The following is a 19,718-nucleotide window of genomic DNA, read 5'->3' as shown; positions in this document are numbered from 1 at the left end:
CTTTGGCAATAGTGGCTTTAAACGCAGATGTGATGTGCTGTGCACCAGTAGGTGACCCCACAGTTGCAACAGGGAGCACAGTGAGCTGTTCCTTCAAGCTCCGAGCACAGTCAAGCATACACCGCCCCCCCAAAGAGGCAGGTTATACCCAACAGCCCCCTCGCTCCCTTGTATGTCTTTTAAAGGATAGGGCTGCTGCACCAAATGGAGCTCAAGGCTGCCCCCCTAAGATCAATGAGCAACCCACATCAACTGCAGGGCTCAGACCACTCAGTCTTGTACAGCACCAGTTATTAGCACATTAGTAAACAAGCAAGTCTCCATCTTGACATAAATCAGTCATCCTCTCCTGAGCCCTGTAATTACTGTGGGCCATAGCACCCTGTTAAGCAATGAGCCTGGCATGTGCTCCATTTTAAGAGGCTCTTGATGGGGGACTTTTGAGCACCCGCTTTGGGAGAGGGGTTCTAGGGCAGTGAGCCAGAGTCTGTCAAACCCCTTCTCTAGCATTTTCCATAAACCAGGTCCAGACATTGGTCCCATCTGGAAAAGGGTAGCCAGGTATGGTCCAGCATCAGGAGTCCACTATACTGCATAGGCCCAACTTTCAAAGCTGCTGAAGTCACTGGAGGGCCAGGTGCACAGCACCAATGGCTGTCTCACAGGGTATGGCTACACACCATTCTGCAGCTGAGCTCTAGCCCAAGTGGCAACTTCAGAGCTCTGTCTATACAGCTGCAAGCTTGCACAAACCCTGCATCTCTCACCCTGGCCTGCAAGGTTTGCTCCAAAATGCTGTGTGGCCATATCTACAGTCAGTGAACAGCTAGCTGTGTAGTAGGAGCAAGGGAAGCTGTTTCAGTTAAAGGGTGTTCAAGCTCCCCGCACCTTAATTACGCTAAGTAACTAAGGCTTGTGGTTCAGTCTGAGCTGTGACTGGTGTAAGTGGGAAATCAGGCAGCCTATCATGCTGACCAAGACAGTCATAATTTTTATGATAATGTTGGTTTACAATTGTGAAAAGGATTAAGGGGAACCCATATGATGAAACTTCAGTTACAGCAGGATTATTAAAGCAACCTTTGCCTTGGGAAGACAGGCAGTGGGGGTAGAGGGGAGGGAAGTCTCTCTTTTTCCTGTTTTTTCAATGTGAACACTCAAGGGGAAATACAAGATCAAAGTAGACAGGATCACTCCCTTGTGGTTTCATGCACCAGGATGGGTAGCAGCTGTGTAAGGCATAGTCTTGCACCAGTGTTTGTGAGATTAACAAACAATATCACAGGCCCCTGCCCCGCAATTTCGCACTCAAGGAGAACAACTATACTGATGTAAGTTACCTTTACATTGGAATAACCATTTTAGTGAAAAAACAAATCACATCCCTAACCAAAGTTTTGGTAAAACTTAGACCAGCTCTAAGTTTACCACCAGGTGGCAGGCAAGAGATATTCTTTGCTTTAGAATCTTTATTTAAAATTTATCTCAGCTTTTTTTTGCAAAAGACTTATTACAACTGATGAATGACAGTCTTCATAGGTCACTCTTGTGACAAAAAAGTGCAGGGTGGTGAATGGAAGAAACCCCTATTACTGAACTTGTTCAGGTAGCAAACAATTTCAGTTTGTGATAAATGAGTCGCATTCATGTATACATGCCCATTTGTACTTAGTTTTGTTTCTTGAATGAACTCTGTCTCAAAGAAAGCCTTTTGTGAGCCACATCTACTACATCAAAAACACGGACTATATTGCAATGCATTGGATCCGCTGGTAGAGTAGCTACTGCTCCAAACCTGGAACAAACGATTTGGAAGCTATTTCCTCTCCGGTGAAAGCACAGAAGTAGTTTCTTTATATAGTGACAGATTTATTAGCGCTGTTTTATAACATGATATCCAGCTTTAACCATCATGGTTCCTCTTGGCTATTCACAATGCGGGTAGCCTGCAATACTAGAGGAAGATGGGCTGCGGGGTAATTCCTCTGAGAAGCTGGTTCCTATCGCACTGTGTGAACTTCCTTTTGGAAAAAAGTCAACCCCTCCTTTCCAATACAGCTTGTCCTTGCTCTCTAGGTCCTATGCTCTGCTTGGAAAACCCCATTAGTTTGCAATGACCAAGCCACATCTTGAAATAGGAAAGGTAAACAACAGCAAGAACTGAAGAGTACTCTTGTTGCCAGGCCTGTGGTAGCACTGCAGAACCCCACTGGGAGACACTTAGACCCTTCAGCATTTTATTCTGTACATTACACCTGATTCCAAAGATTGCAGTTGCTACAGAGTCTGAGCTTTTTGTTTTTCAAACAGTTCACATTTATTATTGATAACAATAAAAAAATCTTTTAAAGACTGTTTCTTATTACCAGCAGTGAGGTAATATGTTTACAAAACATTTACAGAATTTGATATGCAATTCATGAATATGGACAAGAGGGCAGGGAAAGGACATTGGTTACACAGGGGAGAAAAGCCAACAGAATGGTCAGTGTGTTGGCAGAAACGAAGAACAGCAATATCACATGAAAAAGAGGAGACCAAGAGTTTTAAAATTAATCAGGTCTATTTCAAACTGCATAAGTCAGTCCTATTTGCCATAGCACTTCACTAAGAGGAAACTTTATCTTGCTTTTCTGGTGTATTAACCCCTCAACTGTTTGTGCTATCATGTGCTTTGAGTTTTTAAAAAGATGTATTCGACTTTGAGAAAACCCTCAAGTGCCACTAACTAAAAAAAACCCAAGAGATCTTCAGCCTTGAAAAGTGGCTGCAACTCAGAAAGGTCTACAAAGCCAGACACCTCAGGGCAGATATGGATTGTTGAATGAAGCGGTTTCTTTACAGCTGTCAGCAAAATCGCCATCTGAGAAAGAGAGAGAGAGAGAGAGAGAGAGAGAGGGGACCATCTTCAAGGTAGAGCCCTTAGAGGGGAAGTGCCCTTTGGCAAGAGGCACAAATGTCACTAAGTGAGTTAACGGTATAGTGCCTTTTCTGGCATTAGCTCCTCTGTGTCTGGGAACACTGGCTCCTGTGGATCAAGTATCAAACTACCTCTCTTCAAAGGAAGTATCAGTAAGCAGGATTATAGGTGGTTTATACAGCACAGTCCATATACAGTACATACACTGGCTATGGACCTGTTTAACATCTGGGCAGTAGAGTTCCTTTGTTTGCCCCAGCACTAGTTTGCCAATATTCTTGGCAGCCAGTGAGAGAATCCCACCCTGCCTTGGGATTTTAAAGCGAATTTTACCTACTGCAAGTTGAAGGTGCCTGACTGAGTTGATCAAGTGCAGGAGGGTGTGTTTTTCAGCATAGTTAAGCTGATTTATTAATACTGAGCTTTTATCATCTTTGTTAGGAACACTCCAAGCTGACATTGGCTTGCAAGTGGTGTGCTTCACATCAGTTTGTTTTTTCCACAAACTGGGATGTACAAATACTGTGCATTTTAAAATGTTTACTCGGAATTTCTCAGGGCTCAGCTTTCTTCAAACAGGGCAGCCTGTTATCTTAAATAAACCCCTAACATGCAATACTTCAGCAAATGTTTCCCCATGAGCAAAAACAAGGCTATTGCAGCCCTTGTAAGATCCTATCCAGCTAGCTATTAATGGTTGTAGCAATACAGCAGCTTACTCCAACTGGAGGAACAATTTTGTTTTCTAGCAGGGGAAAGGCCTTCGACCAGTGATCTAAATAAGCAACTTGTGCTGGGTTCCAAGCTGTAATCTCATGTAATGCCAGGAGACATATCAAATATTAACATTCTGAATGCTATGTTTTTAGCTCACTTATCAAAAAACTGTTTACTCAACATTTACACCTTTGTGTACCTTGGGGATTCAGTAGCTACTTGCTTTGGGGTAAAGAACCTGAGCGAACATCAGGTGAGTCCCCAAGCAAGCAGGACAGCATGGGACCTATGTATTAGAGCGGAAAAAGATAATCCAGACAAGAACTTCACCACTGGTGATTGCAACAATGAAAGCAGTAGCCTAGGCAGGATTGGATGTTTTTTATGGTGATAAAGATCCTACTGCCCTGTTTTGTTATTTACCACCCATGGAAGCTGTCAAGTTCTGCTTTTCCTAGCGTACATGAGGCCAGAAAGGAGAATTTGAGGAAGAGCAAGTGCAGGAAAGGTTAATTGCTGTAGCCACACTGCCTCCTGACTGATTTAAGGAGCAAGCCTAATTCTGCTTTAAGGAATGTGTTCACCTACACTCCTAACAAAGCAAATCCCAGTAAAAATGAGCGCTTCTGGAGGGTAACAGGTAAGTGCAGTGGGTAAAAGGTGACTCCAGAACGAAGTGAGAAATAAACCAAGGACCCAATCTGGACCAGCCTTTGGGTCATGGTGCGGGAGAGCCTGCTCTCTGCCTCTCTCCTCCCCACCATCAGTGCTTAAAAAATAAGTTCAAGGAAAGGGCTACATTTGCTTTTAGCCCCCTAAGAGTATGTCTACACAGGGATAAAAAACCCACAACTGGCCCAGATCAGTGGACTTGGCCTTGAGTCCAAGAGCTGGGACCCTCTGCCCTCCCAAGGTCCAGCTAGAGCCTGAGCTCTGGGAGTCCAAACATCTACACAGCAATTTTTCAGTGTGAGAGAGTCCGAGCTGGCCGCGGGTTTTTTATCCCTGTGACGATATATCCTAAATGTCCAGAGTTGGGATGCCCCAACAATGTGCACATGCAAAAGGTATTAGTGTTATTGGCTTGCCCGCAACTCTGCTGTAATGACTTTCCATGTGCACGGGCCAATAGCCAGGACCTGCTTTCCTTGGTCTCTTAAACAGCAGTGCGAGTGAGTGGCAGTAGCAGGAGAGCCTGCAGCAGCTGGAAGATCACAGTCTATTCCATAATGTGGCAAGAAGGCAGGAGCCTTGTGTTTGCTTTCTAATACACTATGGAATATTTCTGGTAGGATTGTTTTTGCTTTTTATCATCTACAGGCAATTTTTTAAAAAAATAATTCTTAATCAGCACATTGATTACTCTTCTCCTTCCAAGAGAGCCCTTATATTTTACAGTTAGGATTTGTGCAAGCACGCTTACAAAAATCTATGGCTGAGTTAGGGGCTAGGGTTAAAGTTAAAGAGACTGTCTGTCAGCTCGAACTTGAACAGAAACACGACGTTTAAAATTCAAACAGCTACTTTACGATCTATAAAAGGGTTTTGTTTTTTGCAAGCGCCACTTGGATACGCTGTACTGCAGTCAGCTGCCAGAGATGAGGGTCCAGCCACGTCATCCATTTGCTTTTCGCCTGCCGTGGCACTACCTGGAAATCATGGAGCTGGAGTGGGAGTGGCTGGAAGAGGTTGTGGCAGCGCTGAGCTGGGAGAATCCGCTGTGGCTTGATTCAAGGCTGGTCATAGAGCCTCTGCAGTGAGAGAGAAGGTTCAGGCTTCAGAAGAGGAGATTTAAGTTCTGCTATGCATCTTTAAGTGCTATTTACTACTCAACCTAAAGAACCTTCTATAACCATAGTGTCAGCACGCAGAGGCTCTCATGTGTAACAAGAAAAAATACCATCTCTGGGCACCACAATTATATTTTCGGAGAAATCTGATGCACTTGATAGTGAGACTTAGAAGTAGTCGCAGCTAAGCATAGTACTGGCGCCTCCTTTAGTCTAACTTGTATCAACTTTTAAGTAAGAATCCAGCAAGTCTGCTAAATCAAGTAGTGTTTCTGATATATGGGTTAAGTCTTCAATAGCAACTAAGATGAGACCAACCAATTCACTTTCTCTTGGGGCGTACGCTAGTTATTTTCCAGGGCTACCTTCTATTTAGTCTCATCGGGCTTTATTTGCTTTATAGATTCTTTAAGTACAGTACAAGTCCACACAGCGTGCTTTCTAACCAATGCAACTACAGCAAAGAATTTTGATTTTTCTTTAGTTGACTTGGCTTCTGATGTTTGTACCAAGGTATTATCAAGCCATAAAGCAAAAAGTAAGCTGGCCACAAAAAGAATGCTTGACATTGAGACCTTGACCAGACATACCTGAAATCTTCTGATCCTAGCACCTCTGTATAGTACATCACTTTGCACTTATGAGAGGAGACCTGTAGAGATGCCAGTACATCATCCACACGAGGCAGGTTGGTTGTAGCACAGGCAGGCATGCTGTGAAACTTCCATTGAAGAATATAGAAACCAGGCCATCTGGTCACATGAGACCCCTGGAAGCAGCAATAACAAATGGAAATAAACTTGTTAATACAATGTCAAGCTTTTGCATGTTGGAGTGAAATTTATTGTTCAGATAGCAGGAGACTGCCAGCATGCATGCAAGTGTTTTCAAATGCTGACATTGCAGCTCCTCTGCCCATTAATGTTACTGGCCAGCCAGACTTTCCTGATACAAGGGGCCAACAAAAGTTACATTAGAAATTACAAACAGACCTTCTCACCTCTCTTACTGCTGAGGTGTTCAAAGTAAAACACAAGGAACTTAAAATCAAGACCTCATTTCTCACGAGGTAAATTACTTGGGACCATCATGATCATCTTAGTCTGACCTCCTGTACACCACAGGCCACAGAATCTCACCCACACACTTCTGTAATAGGCCCATAGCCTCTGGCTCAGTTGCTGAAGTCCTCAAATCTTGATTTAAAGACTTCAAGTTACAGAGAATCCACCATTTACTCTAGTTCAAATCAGAATGTGACCCAGGCTGCAGAAGAAGGTGAACCCCCGCCCCAGGCTCTCGTCCAATCTGGCCTGGGGGGGGAATTCCTTTCTGACCCCAAATATGGTCATCTGTTAGACACCGAGCATGCAGGCAAGACCCACCAGCCAGACACCTGGAAAAGAATTCTCTGTAGTGATTCAGAGCCCTCCCCCTTGTCATCCCTGGCTGATGGAGATATTTGCTAACAGCAGTCACAGATGGGCCATATAACATTGTCAGCAATATCACACCACCCCCTCCATAAACTATCAAGCCCCGTCTTAAACAAGTTAGGTTTTGCCCTAACTACTCCCATTGGAAGGCTGTTCCACAATGTCTCTCCTCTGATGGTTAAAACCTAAAACTTATGGATGGCCAGTTTACATTCATTTGTTCTTGTACCAACACTGACCCTTAACTTAAATAACTCCTCTCCCTCGCTGATATATTTATAGACAGCAATCATATCTCCCCTCATCCTTCATTTGGTTATGCCAACCTCCTTAAGTCTCCTCTCATAAGGTAAATTTTCCATTTCTCGGATCATCCTAGTAGTCCTTCTCTGCACCTCTTTCAGTCTGAATTCATCTTTCTTAAACATGGGAGACCAGAATTGCGCACAGTATTCCAGATGAGGTCTCACCAGTGCCTCATATAATGGTACTAACACTTCCCCATCTCTACTAGAAATACCTTGCCTGATATATCCTAGCATTGTATTAGCCTTTTTTCATGGGTGCTTCACATTAGCAGCTCAAAGTCATCCTGTGATCAACCTATATGCCCAAGTCGTCTCCTGTCACATCCACTTTATAGCAAAAAAAAGTGTGTTGTTAGTCTCTAAGTGCATGACCCTGAACTTTGTACTCTTAAATGTCATCCCATTTCTATTACTCCAATTTTCAAGGTTTTCCAAATCATCTTCTCTGATATTATGGTCCTCCTCCGCACTGGTATTATCTCCCACCTTTGTGTCATCTGCAAATTTTATTTTAGTGAGCAGCTGTCTCTCAAAGCAGCAAAGCTAACCACCCTGCAATGTCCCCATCTTACAGGTGAAACTGAGGCACGGAAGAGGTTAAGGCCAGTATTTTCCAAATTTGGACACCTCAAGTTAGACAACTTGAATAAGAAGCTGGATTTTCAGAAGAAATCAGCACCCATAGCTTCCAGTCAAAAGCAGCTGTGGGTGCCCTATACCTCTGAAATTCAGGCCACTTTGTTTAAGTACATAAATATAGCATTAGCAGCCTAAAGTTTGGACCTAAGTGTCACAGCCCAGAAGAGTCAGGAACAGAACCTCAGAGTCTCAATTTCCAGGCCCCATCTCTAAGCAGAGAATACCTCAACCCACCCTAATGCAGACACACATTGCTTGGCTATCCTCATTTCAGAAAGCAACACCATCAAGGCTGCTAGACTAAGAATGTGACTTACTGGCTGCTTTTGGATTCAGGTGCATTTATGGTTTGTATGTATTCCTTCAGTCTTGCTTGTCAGCTTGGTAAATGGGATCAGCTACTAGGGAATAAACAATAGCTACCCTTCCCTCTCCACAACTCCATCACAAGGATGCAAACAAACATGCCAGGCAGACAATGAGCCCCGTTGCTGATGATCTGCTGAGAGCAAAAGATAAAGCCTTGCTCTAACAGCATAATTAATGATCTTACCTGCACACTCTCCCCTTCCTTGCAGATAAGTGGGGACTCCACCATACTGTAATCACGCCCTAACTGCCAGACTTTATCGATCAGCTGTACGTTGTTCCCCCCAGGAGATGTAATGCTGTGAGTGCCCAGAGAGTCCTTTTTAGGAGGCTGTGGCACTCTCTTGGAGTGATAGATGTTAAAAACAATGTCACCTTTGCACACATCAAAATCCCATGTGATCACAGATGAGGCATCCACAATCTGAATGAAAATCTAGGGAGAGGAGGAGAGTTAGATTAGACAATAACAATATGCTCAGTAAAGGCTGAAATTCTTACTAGGAAAGAGAAATTGCTGTAGGTGGGCTCTCGATTTATTTTGACTATTACGAGTGCTCTAGAATAGATACAAATTAACTCTCATTTATCATATCACCTTCTCTGAGATCAGAACTATGAGAGCTTTCATGAGCAGATAGAGCCATTTTCTATCTTCTCTTTTTGTGGCCTTTATTGAAAGCCTTAGGGTTTTTTTTCCTAAAGCTATGTACTCATAAGCAGAGATAAACAGATATCCATGCTCCTCCTACCGCAACAGGACTTTTGGGGAATGGGCTAAAAGGTACCACCTTCAGTAACAAAAGCACTGATACCATCAGAGCCCTCACATTTGCACTTGGTTAAGCAAGTCAAAGTGCGTGTTTATGATGTACAGAAGGCCCCAAAATCATCTCCCCTCCATCATCACATTTTGAAAGCCTTCAACAAAAGAACATGCAGGATAACAAGTGAAATCTAACTGAAAGGGAAAGTGACTTATTCAGATCATTTTCACATTGTTTTGATTAACTAGTATTTAACACAAATGCTTGAACAAACTGCTAATGGAAAAACTCTTCTGTTGAAGATAAAACTACCCATGCCCCTTCTATCAGGGTCTAAGACTGCATTCTGCAAGTCTGGTCTTCCAAGAACGATCTCTAGCGAAACAGGAAAAAAGAAAAATCAAACTCTCGCTCTTGATATTTCTAAGGTTAAAAGAGACTTAAAAACCTTTCTGGCTCATTTATACATATTAAATCACCAAGAGAGGTCACAAACAGCTGTTTTCTATTTGCAGGTCATACATTAAAAATATTAGTTCACTTAGTGAAACTCACTGAGACGCAAAGCTCAGGCCATCTAAAGTGCCTGGTTCTTTAAAGGTCTTGAAAGGAAATGGAGTAACTTGCTCAGTTCTGAGTTTTTAAAATCTATATTACATGAAGGGGGAAAAAAAGTCATCCCACTCATTAAGTGGATAGAGCCAGTAGCATTTTTATAAGCTAATAATGATGGTTCATGGGCTCTGGTCAGGGAATGCAATAGAGTAGCCAGTCAGCCTACCTCCTCCACATAAGGGATAGGGAGTCTTAAAAATACCAACACTTACTTCTTCACAAGTTACCCAGATCTTGATTTTGGCTTGCATTACTCATGGCTTGAAGGAAAGATCAAAAGAAGCTTTGGAATTCTGAGTGTTTAGGGAGACCCAAATATCTGCTCTAAACCATTCCAAACTGAGTGACCAGGTTCTAATCTGCTTTCATTTTATACAAGCAAAAAGACACAGGGTGCTAGACCAAGATGAAAGAAGAGGAGTGAGGACTGCAGTTGTACCTCGTGTGGAGCTCCCTTGAAGACACTTGCAGACTGATAGATCGTTTCAGTCCACAGTTTTAGATCTTCATTTTCCAACTCTTCTGCAGTCCGGTACAGAGACTTCGGAACTAGCCCACCCTCGGGAACGTCACACTGGAGATTTAAAACAAAGCCATGAAAGCAACAATACCAATCTTCTCCTCCCTGACATGTTTCAGAATTTAAAACATCCTTAAAGCCACATTCTCATACTGGCACCCCCAGAAATAACTCCAATTCTGCAATAACACTGGAGAATACTGAGAGCTTAGTAATATATGAGCATGACCCTACCTGAACTTGGCCATACAAACCATCTTACAGTTAAAGATATTCTTCAATAAATTCACTACTAAAATTGGTCTATTTTTAATTTTTTGCTAATTTATAAGGATCATCATATCAGAAACAGGTAAAGACCTTGTATATGCAACAGTGTGATATCAAAAACAGCTGTGCAGCTTCTATGTTTATTTATATTCTTAAAGCACTCAGATTTCATCCAGAATTAACCAGAACAAAGAGGAGAATATTGCATTGTTGTCTGCAACAGACAGGAAGCGTTCAGCATTTTGATTTATCTTCTGGTAAGTCACTTTTGCTTATTTAAATAGTGGATTTTGCCAGGTTCATGAATGACTTACATAGTTCTAACTTACATAGAGCAGACTCCCTTCAGTGAAAGCTCCTGCTACTGTAAGTAGCAGCCAGTTGAAAGTAAACACTCTGGTCCAAAATGCCTAGTACATGGTCTTTAAATGGATGACCAGAGCTGCTCGATAGAATTTCCATGAAAGGCAGAGGAGTAAGTTAACAACCATTTACAGGGATTTATAAAGTAAACCTAAAAGGGAAATGCTTTTACACAACCAATTAATCAAATTCCAGCACTTACACGTTACTGTGATATGTTCTATAGAAAAACGTTTGGGGAGAGAGCACCTATTAAACACAGCACAATCCACATAAAGACAAATGCACTGGCATGTGATATCAGATTGATATATTAAGAAAATCCAACCACATTTTTAGGAGAGATGTTAGAGCTATGAATGTAAGTGATTCCCACAATCAAAAAGGAAGAACACTGTTTTATGAAGCAAGCAAGGACTGAACTGATTTTTCGAGGTTCAATACTTGACTAAGCTGGTAAGCTGTTGACTTTCTATGTACGTGGCCTCAGTTTCTCCAGATACAGAATGGGAATAAATGCTTCCCTACCGCACAGGATACCACAAGGCTTTAAGGACTATACATTGCTCTAAGTTCCCAGGGGAAGTTGTTATATTGAAAGGGTCCTGCTATTGCAATGGTGATTTGAAGGAGGGACAGGAGAGAAGGATAGCAGGACTGGATTCACGTTTCACGAAGCAAATTATGAATTGGAGAGATCTGGAAACACTAAATTTGGTCTCATCTTTGTCCTCCCCATTTCCCTCATGGAGTTGTGGCTCATGATTCAGTTCTGGTTTTCAAATACAGCCTCCAAAAATCTGGACTGGGGACAGGGCAGGGGGTGGTGGGGCTCAGAGAGGACTATGACAAAATAGTGTTCAGGTACCATATCTGAGGAGTTTAACTCGCATCTTTATAGGTGATCTGAAATAATTTTCTTAAAAATATGAAGCTAGAAAACCTAAATCTTTAATATGTAGACAAATATTTTAATTTTAAAAGACTTCAAAAACAAGTTCAGGTTTCTAATGGTTGGTTTCTCACACAACAGTGGAGAATGTCACAAATGATGCAGAAACTAAGGATGTAAGGTTCTTTGGTCTATGATATGCAGGAAGTCAGACCTTGTGATAATGGTCCTTTCTGGCCTTAACATATATGGATCTATGAACCTAAACAGTGTGAGGAATGCGTTTCTTCCCTGGGATAAGCAGTATGTGACACAGTGCTACTGCCTTGAACTTGAGTCTTGACATGTAGTGGGGGGAAGACCGTTTTAAAGTGCATTTATTTATAGGTGCAGGGTATTCCGTTAGTGATTTGCGATCTGTTTTACAGAAACATTCTGTTTCTCTTTTCAAGGTGGATTGCAAAGGCTGCTACTAAAAAGAATCACTCCAACCTCAGAGTCATACAGAAGAGCCAGGAGGAAAATGCTTTATAGCAGAGCGAGACCACACTTAAAGATTATACTTGGCAATCTTTGTTTTGGAGGTTTGGAGGGTGGGGGTTAATGTAAGAGGGAAACAATAAATTGTTACATTAATAATTTAAAATTCATACCATGCACTCTCCACTAAGGAAATCTGGGATAATTTCTTTATCAATGTAATCCAGCAGACCTCCAGGCCCTTGGTAGTCATTTCCTGCATAAATAAGGAATTTCTTTCTGGTGTTGTCATCAATGAATGGACTAACCTACAAACAAAGAAAAACAGAATTGTTCAGGTTCCCAGGTCCTTGAGTAACTTCACATAACACAGGATAAAACAAAATATAATTCTTTTGAAGTACATACAGTAAATGAGTTAAGTTATTCATTTGCCTACACACACACATTTTTCCTTTTAGGAACTTTTGTTCTAATTCCATAAATAAAGTGTTTTCTAAAAATGGAGTTTCCAGGAGGCAACATTTCCTGTTTATAGCACAGTGAACATCAGTTTTCAAGAGAGCAGTACATGTAAAGTGCATACCAGTATCCAGAGGTAGATGTACAGATACTAGAAGCACAAACATACCAGTGTCCAGAGGACTGGAAATACTCTGGGCGCTCTCAGGATAAGAAGGCGACCCAATGTTTCAGGGTAATTGGCTTCAACCACTTCAATGATTCTTAGTAATGCTTTGACACCAGGTCTCCATAAATGTCGCATATTCAAGCCCTCCAAATCCACCAGACAGGTCCAGGAGCTGTTAATTTTAAAGAGTTTTTTAAGAATCCAATTGGAATCATATTTCATTATTCACACCACAGCATTTGATGGTTTGAGATGAGCACTCAGTTTTGTATCATAGATCTACAAGTTTTGGTTGGTTTTGCAGTTGCCACACTCTTCCTTCATTACACAGCTATAGCAGTCCTCCCACCTCATCTCCACAGTTTGTACTGCCTGTAGATGCAAGAAATTGTAAGATCTTTGGAGTAGGAAATTTTTCTTAACTATAAAGTGCCATGCATGCTTATGACACTATGTATAACGATCACTGTGCTCATTCTCTGATATAGGGCAGGCACGTCACCAAAGGATAGACAACCATTTCAGTCTCCAGTTGAAGGTTCCTACTAGCAAACACAAGACACCATCATAGTGCTTAATAAATCACTGCTGGGGGGGGCGGGGAGGAAGAGTACTGGTTCTACACTGGAACTTTAATATTCAGCATGCATGTTTCCTAACACAAGTGCATGTTTTAAAAGTGCCACTGCACTTTAAGTCCGCATTTCAGAATTTAGGACTCAATTCAGGAAAACATTCCCTATACAGGACAGCATTAAAACACGTCAAGTCAGTAGGATTTAAGCATGTGTTTCAGTGCTTTCCTAAATCAGGCCCACACCAAGGGGTGTGAATTCAGAGCTCGTCCTTGTATATTCATAGCTATGTTGTACTGACTGATTCTAGGCCATTGGAATGACTCCCAAAGACAAGATATGAATCACAGTGTTTGTTTGTTTTTTTAAATAAGTGGGTGTTGTATATTTCATTGCTGCCTCTTTCACCTTTACCATGTAAGCATCCTTGGACCACACAAGGCCATAGCAGTACACAGGAAACCCCAGTCTTACACTTGGCTTTTCACTCCTCAAGTCAGCTGGGACTGGGAGTTCTTTGCAATGAGAAGATGAGAAATTGGAGTGCCATACACTGGTAACCCTTTGTAGATTAAGGGGTGGAATCAATAGGCTCTGAAGGGAGTCAAATGCTTTATTATGAAGACAAATATTGAAGTCATTCCAAACCCTGAATTCCTTTTTTGGAGCTGGTAAGAGATTTAGTGAGCAAATCCTATTCCAAACTGGAGCCTGAAAATAAAGCAACTTTGTAGCCAAACTTGAAGAACACCTACACTGCTACATACAAATTCAGACCTCATGTTCTTTCTGAGAAGTAATACAAATTCTCATGTTTCACCTTATAGGCCTGCCAAATACTTTTGTATTCTCTTCACATCGCCTCAGTCCTTCTTCATTTATAGAAAGAACCTACACAAAAGAAAGTGTTGTTTTAGAGAATGTTCCAAAACTGTCAGGTTTGTGGGACTGGGGAGAAAATGCAATCTTCAGAACCTGAGCCTTACAGCAACTCACACTAACCTCAGACCAGTGTACAAGGACGTCTAGTGAAGACATGCAACAGTGGATTTAGGAGTATTATTGAGTGCAATAACTTTTAGGAGAGCTATAAGAAGAAGATTACAAAACATACAAGCATCCCATTTTAGTGCTTGAATACTATGGTGAAGAATTCTGTACAGAATCTTAGGGTCCACCTTTTCCCTCAGGGGCAAATGAACATCAGAAAGGCATTCCGTATATTTTGTGGAGTAGGACACTTCTCTTTCGTTGATCAGTGTCAACAAATTTTTTGCACAAACCATTGTTTGTGCAGGATTTCACTCTCAGGTCTCACATTTTTTGGCATAAGAAACTCCCATAGCTCCTCCCTAAACCCCCACCTTCTGCCCTTTGAACCTTTGTTTAATTCCTGACGGAGTGGGAAGCAAAGGCTCCCCTCAAAAAAATTAAGATAATTACCAAAAAAGACTTGGAAAAAAAACCCCATGGCTTAAAGTTAGACAAAGCTAAGTACATGGATATAGCACCACCAGAAAGAAAGTGTACAACCACCAAAGGTGGGTGCTGGCTTGTGATCATGGCAATTACTGCTGCCAGTATGCTTCTATTAGAGCTTGCCTGTTCTGTACTATTTTGAAAGCTGGGTACATCAGCACTGAGAATCCCACTGAATTCTTCAAAGAAACTGAATTACAGGCAAGTCATTTTCCTTTAAAATAAATATTGCATCCAAGACTATGGGCGGGGTGTATTTTATAAATAAAAAATAAATAGGATACTCATACAATACCTAGGAATGCATTTCTTGCCCTGTGTACATGTGGAAGCTTAAGTTTCAAGCACTATACAAACTAGATAAGAAGCTGTGATAATGTCTCAGCCCAGAACTATAGTAACTGTCATACAACTGACTTTCTGCCATCAGTCCACAGTTTGAAAGAATATTAAAATGAACCATTCAGGGAGGTTTGATCTGTTCAAACTGAGAACAGATTGCTAAAGCATATAGAAAAATATCTACTATGTGCTGATCATTCTGGTGTGGCAGGAAACTGCAAACTTTAGAACAAATTTGTTAGCAATAAACAAGTCATTTGTTAAGCACTTACATATCGAAGCAAGGCTTCTTCCCCAAGAGCTCGCACTAAGCCTTTGGTATCCATCTGTCCCAACCTCAACACATACAGAGGGCGCCCATCTGAAGAGCAAGAGATGCTAAATTAGTATTCTCTGTTAAAGTTTTAAAACTAAATCCGTGTCTTTATTGTCAAAAAGGTGTGTTTTTACAGTGAGACAGCTAACTCAATTTCGCTATCTTACTGTAAAATTCTAGTGAAGACAAAGCAGTGTAGTTTTACTTTAATATAGCCAGTTGAGGTCAACCCCAAGTTGGGGAGTATAGTTTTGACCTACTAGCTACATTGAAATAAGAACTACCAGTGAATTGTTTGTACTAGTATTTTACAGTGAAATGGCTCATTTGAATTCACTATCTCACTACAAAAACAAACCTTTTTTGACAGTGAAGACAAAGCCAAAGTGATTTTGATTAATTAAGACATTTCATTGTACTTGACGAGATCTGTGGACAAAATCTGCCCCCAGTGTAGCCAAGAGAAGAAGGATAGATTATTGGTCCAATATTTTTCCTGATATCACAGATCTCTGGTCAAGACTAGAGCCTTAAATCATTCTCTCACAAGGACACTACCCTGGATTTCGCCCAACAAGCCTTTAGAAAGATTACTGCATTAGAGTGAACAACAATACTGCAGAATCAACTCTCCAGATCAATGCTTTATTTGCTAAAATAATGGTGGGTATAATTTTGGGGCCTTTTAACAAACAGCTATTCCCCCACATATTATGTGGGGCTGGCACACACCCTGCTAAATGCTGCTTAAGACTAATGAGGGCAAGTCTGATCCAGAGACAAGTTTCAAATGGGATCCTTACATTCAAGGACTCGCCTCTTTTGTTTGTTGAGATTACTAAAATGTCTTCCATGATACATAAGAGTCTGAACAAGTACATGGGCTGATTTTTTGAGGACCATAACTGGCATTTTTGGCCTTTCACAGTATCTTAACAGAGCTGTTTATTAGGAACAACATGTGTTAAGCTTCTTTATGGGATGGATTTTTAACTCTGTCCTAATCTAAATTGCCATCTCTGGCACTGCAACACACCATGACAGACTGCCTTGTTCCTAAGTATTTTGATTCCAAAGCTGTCTGTTGTTTAAAGGCTCTCCAAGAAAAAAAGTCACCCTTCAATTAGATCACACCTAAACATGTTTTAAAGACGTTCATTCCAGAGAAAAGGGCAAGTCAGCATGTCTCAGTAGCATGCACGGAAGCCCATTTTGCCAAAAAGATCTTAATCTCAATGCTCAATATCATTTCCTTCTAACATTTGAAAAACTGATACCAATCTGCTACAAGAACCAAAAGCAAACAATATTTTTGATAGTCTCCCTTTTAAATAGGTCTATGATTCTTCCCCTCCCAGTGCAAATTGACAGCCAATATAGCGTGAAACACTTGGGAAGTATATGTAGCAAGAGAAGGTGGGGTTTTTTTTGTTTGGTTGTTTTTTTTGGGGGTGGGGGGGAAAGGGGAAGGATTCCGGGGGATATGGACAAGCTTTGACTATATTGTTCATTATGAAAGTTTTGACATCTTGATTCTTCTGAAGAGAAGCTTTGATCAACTAATGATCTTCCCGCTTTGTAGTTTTTATTTTTTAATGGAAGCACCTATACATTGACCCAATGTTAATTCTCCTTTCAAAAGGGCAGTTGTTTAAATTTTTGGCAGTTTGATTTAGCCAACCTAGGTTCATCGAAGCATCAGAAGATACAGGTCATGTTTATTTATGCAGGCTTTCCTGCAGGACATTATGAAGATAGAAACTCTGTTGAGCCTTGCCCTTAAAAAGTTAATGTTAAATATCTAAACTGAAGAATGAATTTATCACTTTGCTTAACAGATTCAAAATCAAGACAAAAAAATAAGTTGTAGAACTAGAAACCCAAGCTGTTCAGTCTGCAGATACAGTAGTAGTGTCTTGGAGTATAAAGATTCTACATACTTATGGAGTTACACAGTTAAGTGTTAAAATAAAATTTTCACTAAAAGCAGAGATCACACATTCTTTTTGGAATGTACTATGCAGGTTTTAGAGCACTATATAAGAAGCTGTTAAGTTTTATACAAGAACTACAAAAATCCCTAATTCATAACAATTTATTAACCTACCCCACCCATATGATGCATGAGGGAAGGCTGTATAACTGGGAGTGTTTTCTTCTTAACCCTGCAGCCACATTTAATAACTCACTAGGGTTTTGTTATTTAACAGTTCTTTGCTTGAGGCTCTCATCAAAATAAGAACTACTCAAATGCATAGGAGAGCCACACTGATCGTATGAGTGTTTATGAATTTATGCTCAAGTAAAATGGATAGCTTTCATTCGTTACCATCTATCCTAGAGAGCATGTTTCATAGCTGCTGCTCTCTGACTTGCCCGTGATTAGTGTTCTTAAAAAATGCCTTGACCTGAAGAAAGAGCTCTGTGTAAGTTCAAAAGTCTGTCTCTTTCACCACCAGCAGTTGGTCCAATAAAAGATATTATCTAAAGAATCCACTCTGCTGAAGCTTGGAACACACTTTGCATGTGCGAGAGGAAGGAGGGGAACTGGTAAGGAGAGATTTAAAAGTAACCTATCCCCAGGCTTTAAAGTGGTAACATTAACAGATTTCAAACTGAGAAACTGTCTGCAGTTTACATGTTGGCAAGAGAGCAAAAGGGAATTCAAGGATAAGACCAAGAGTTCAAAACACAAGATTGAAGACCCTCTGTCTCACTCAGGAAAGTGGACATACTATAATCTACCAACAACCTTCAAACTTATCTGTTTCCTTCCTAGTTATTGGTGAGACCCTAGATGTATGGAAGAGGGAAACAGGAAACAAAGTCCCTCTCTTAAAAATCTAGGAACATCCCCAATTTCCTTCCTAAAATCTGTACAACCCACAGGGTTGATGGAGACCCATCCATGCATTCACCTCAGCGCTGCAGTGGTTAAGCCTACCTTTTCTCCCTCATGGCCACTATTAATGGTAGCCCGCTATTACTAGCTGCCTCCTGTATTATTTCATATGCTTACAGTAGCAGGAAGGGCTAAAGGGAGTAGTGCTGGGTAGCAGGTAAAGACTAATCAGAGCACAGAAGGCTTGCAGTCAGATTACTCTTTCCAAGATGAACAACTGGATAGAAACCCTCCCTCCAGTTACAAATACGGTGAGGGAGAGGGATTCCACAACTTTTCAGCAAGACCAATACACAGCATGGGCAAGCTGGGTGGTGTCTTTCAGCAGCTGGGCCTGAATCCTTAAGTTCTGGGGATGTGTCCATAACCCATTACACAGAATAAAGAAGAAGCCGTTTTCTTCTTAATGAACCTGCTCTATTTTGTGTTTGTAACACCACAATTCCTATCACTGAAACTGTGATGCCAAATATTGGCTACACCATAAGCAAGTGTCTGACAACAGAAATAAGCTGATTAAAAAGGTATGCTTATTTACATACATCTTTTAACCACCAACCACAGGAAAGTAATTAATACTCAGCATTTTTATAGCCCCTTTTACCCAACTAACTCAGAATGCTGTAAAATATGATTAATAACTAACAGCTCTCTTGAGTAGGTTTACCAATTTTACAAATGTCTCAGAAAAGTTAAGTGATTTGATCAAAATTACAATCGAGCTAGGAACAGGACCCAGGAGTCCTGTCAGTTTGCCTGCTCTCACTTGCAAACCACACTAACCTAACTGCACTTAAGTACAATGTAGTATGAAAGTAATACCCACACTCTCAAACCACACATCTGGCAGGCGTTTAACAAAAAGTTATTTAATTCAGATTATAAAGTGTCCATCAGCATCTAGTAATATAAAATGTACCTTTGTCATGGTGATGCCAACCTCCTGCATAGTAATCTTGTAGTACTTGTGGAGGGTTCCAGGTTTCCAGAATATAGTCCACTTGGTGCTGCTTACGCCATGTTAGTGACTGGCAAAGAATCTCTCTGGCTTTGTCAATATTGAAGTCCCGGGCACGCAAGAATCGTAAAATATGTTCATCCTTTGGGATCTATTGGAAAATAATTACTGATTTAAATTTGAAACTTTGTAACAGTCAATTTATATAAACTTGAACGCAAATACACAGATTGGACTGCACTACTAATTAAAGGAAGACAATTAGAAACTTATCAGACCACCACTTTAGGTACTTTTTTTTACTTTTTACAAAGACAGCAAAACAAAGTAATGAGAGAAAAGTGCCCCTTTGGTTAGCTCCATGGTTGCACAACTTGAATCTCCCACGGGATAGATAAGTGCACTGTTTGCACAGTCACTGGGCCTTCT

General features: G+C 40.9%; 1 protein-coding gene across 7 annotated transcripts in view; it reads right to left on the bottom strand.

Annotated features, from left to right (window-relative positions):
• SEC14L1 (SEC14 like lipid binding 1) overlaps window positions 1–19,718 on the bottom strand; it is a 126,699-nt gene that overhangs the window by 27,459 nt on the left and 79,522 nt on the right. For 6 of the 7 annotated variants that reach the window (XM_077834106.1, XM_077834107.1, XM_077834105.1 and 3 more), the window contains 9 exons: window positions 19,251–19,440; window positions 15,386–15,474; window positions 14,113–14,183; window positions 12,718–12,889; window positions 12,260–12,394; window positions 10,001–10,135; window positions 8,364–8,615; window positions 6,018–6,196; window positions 5,287–5,388 (listed from right to left, as the gene is read on the bottom strand). In XM_077834106.1, the coding sequence (XP_077690232.1) occupies window positions 5,287–5,388; window positions 6,018–6,196; window positions 8,364–8,615; window positions 10,001–10,135; window positions 12,260–12,394; window positions 12,718–12,889; window positions 14,113–14,183; window positions 15,386–15,474; window positions 19,251–19,440 (1,325 nt within the window). Of the gene's footprint in view, window positions 1–2,220; window positions 2,864–5,286; window positions 5,389–6,017; window positions 6,197–8,363; window positions 8,616–10,000; window positions 10,136–12,259; window positions 12,395–12,717; window positions 12,890–14,112; window positions 14,184–15,385; window positions 15,475–19,250; window positions 19,441–19,718 lie in introns of those variants that run through there. The other variant, XM_077834109.1, reaches the window with a different exon arrangement.

Source organism: Eretmochelys imbricata, chromosome 14, assembly GCF_965152235.1.
Source record: "Eretmochelys imbricata isolate rEreImb1 chromosome 14, rEreImb1.hap1, whole genome shotgun sequence".
NCBI lineage: Eukaryota > Metazoa > Chordata > Testudines > Cheloniidae > Eretmochelys > Eretmochelys imbricata.
The sequence above is the reverse complement of the archived record's forward strand: the minus strand, read 5'-3'. Positions and strand labels throughout refer to the sequence as shown.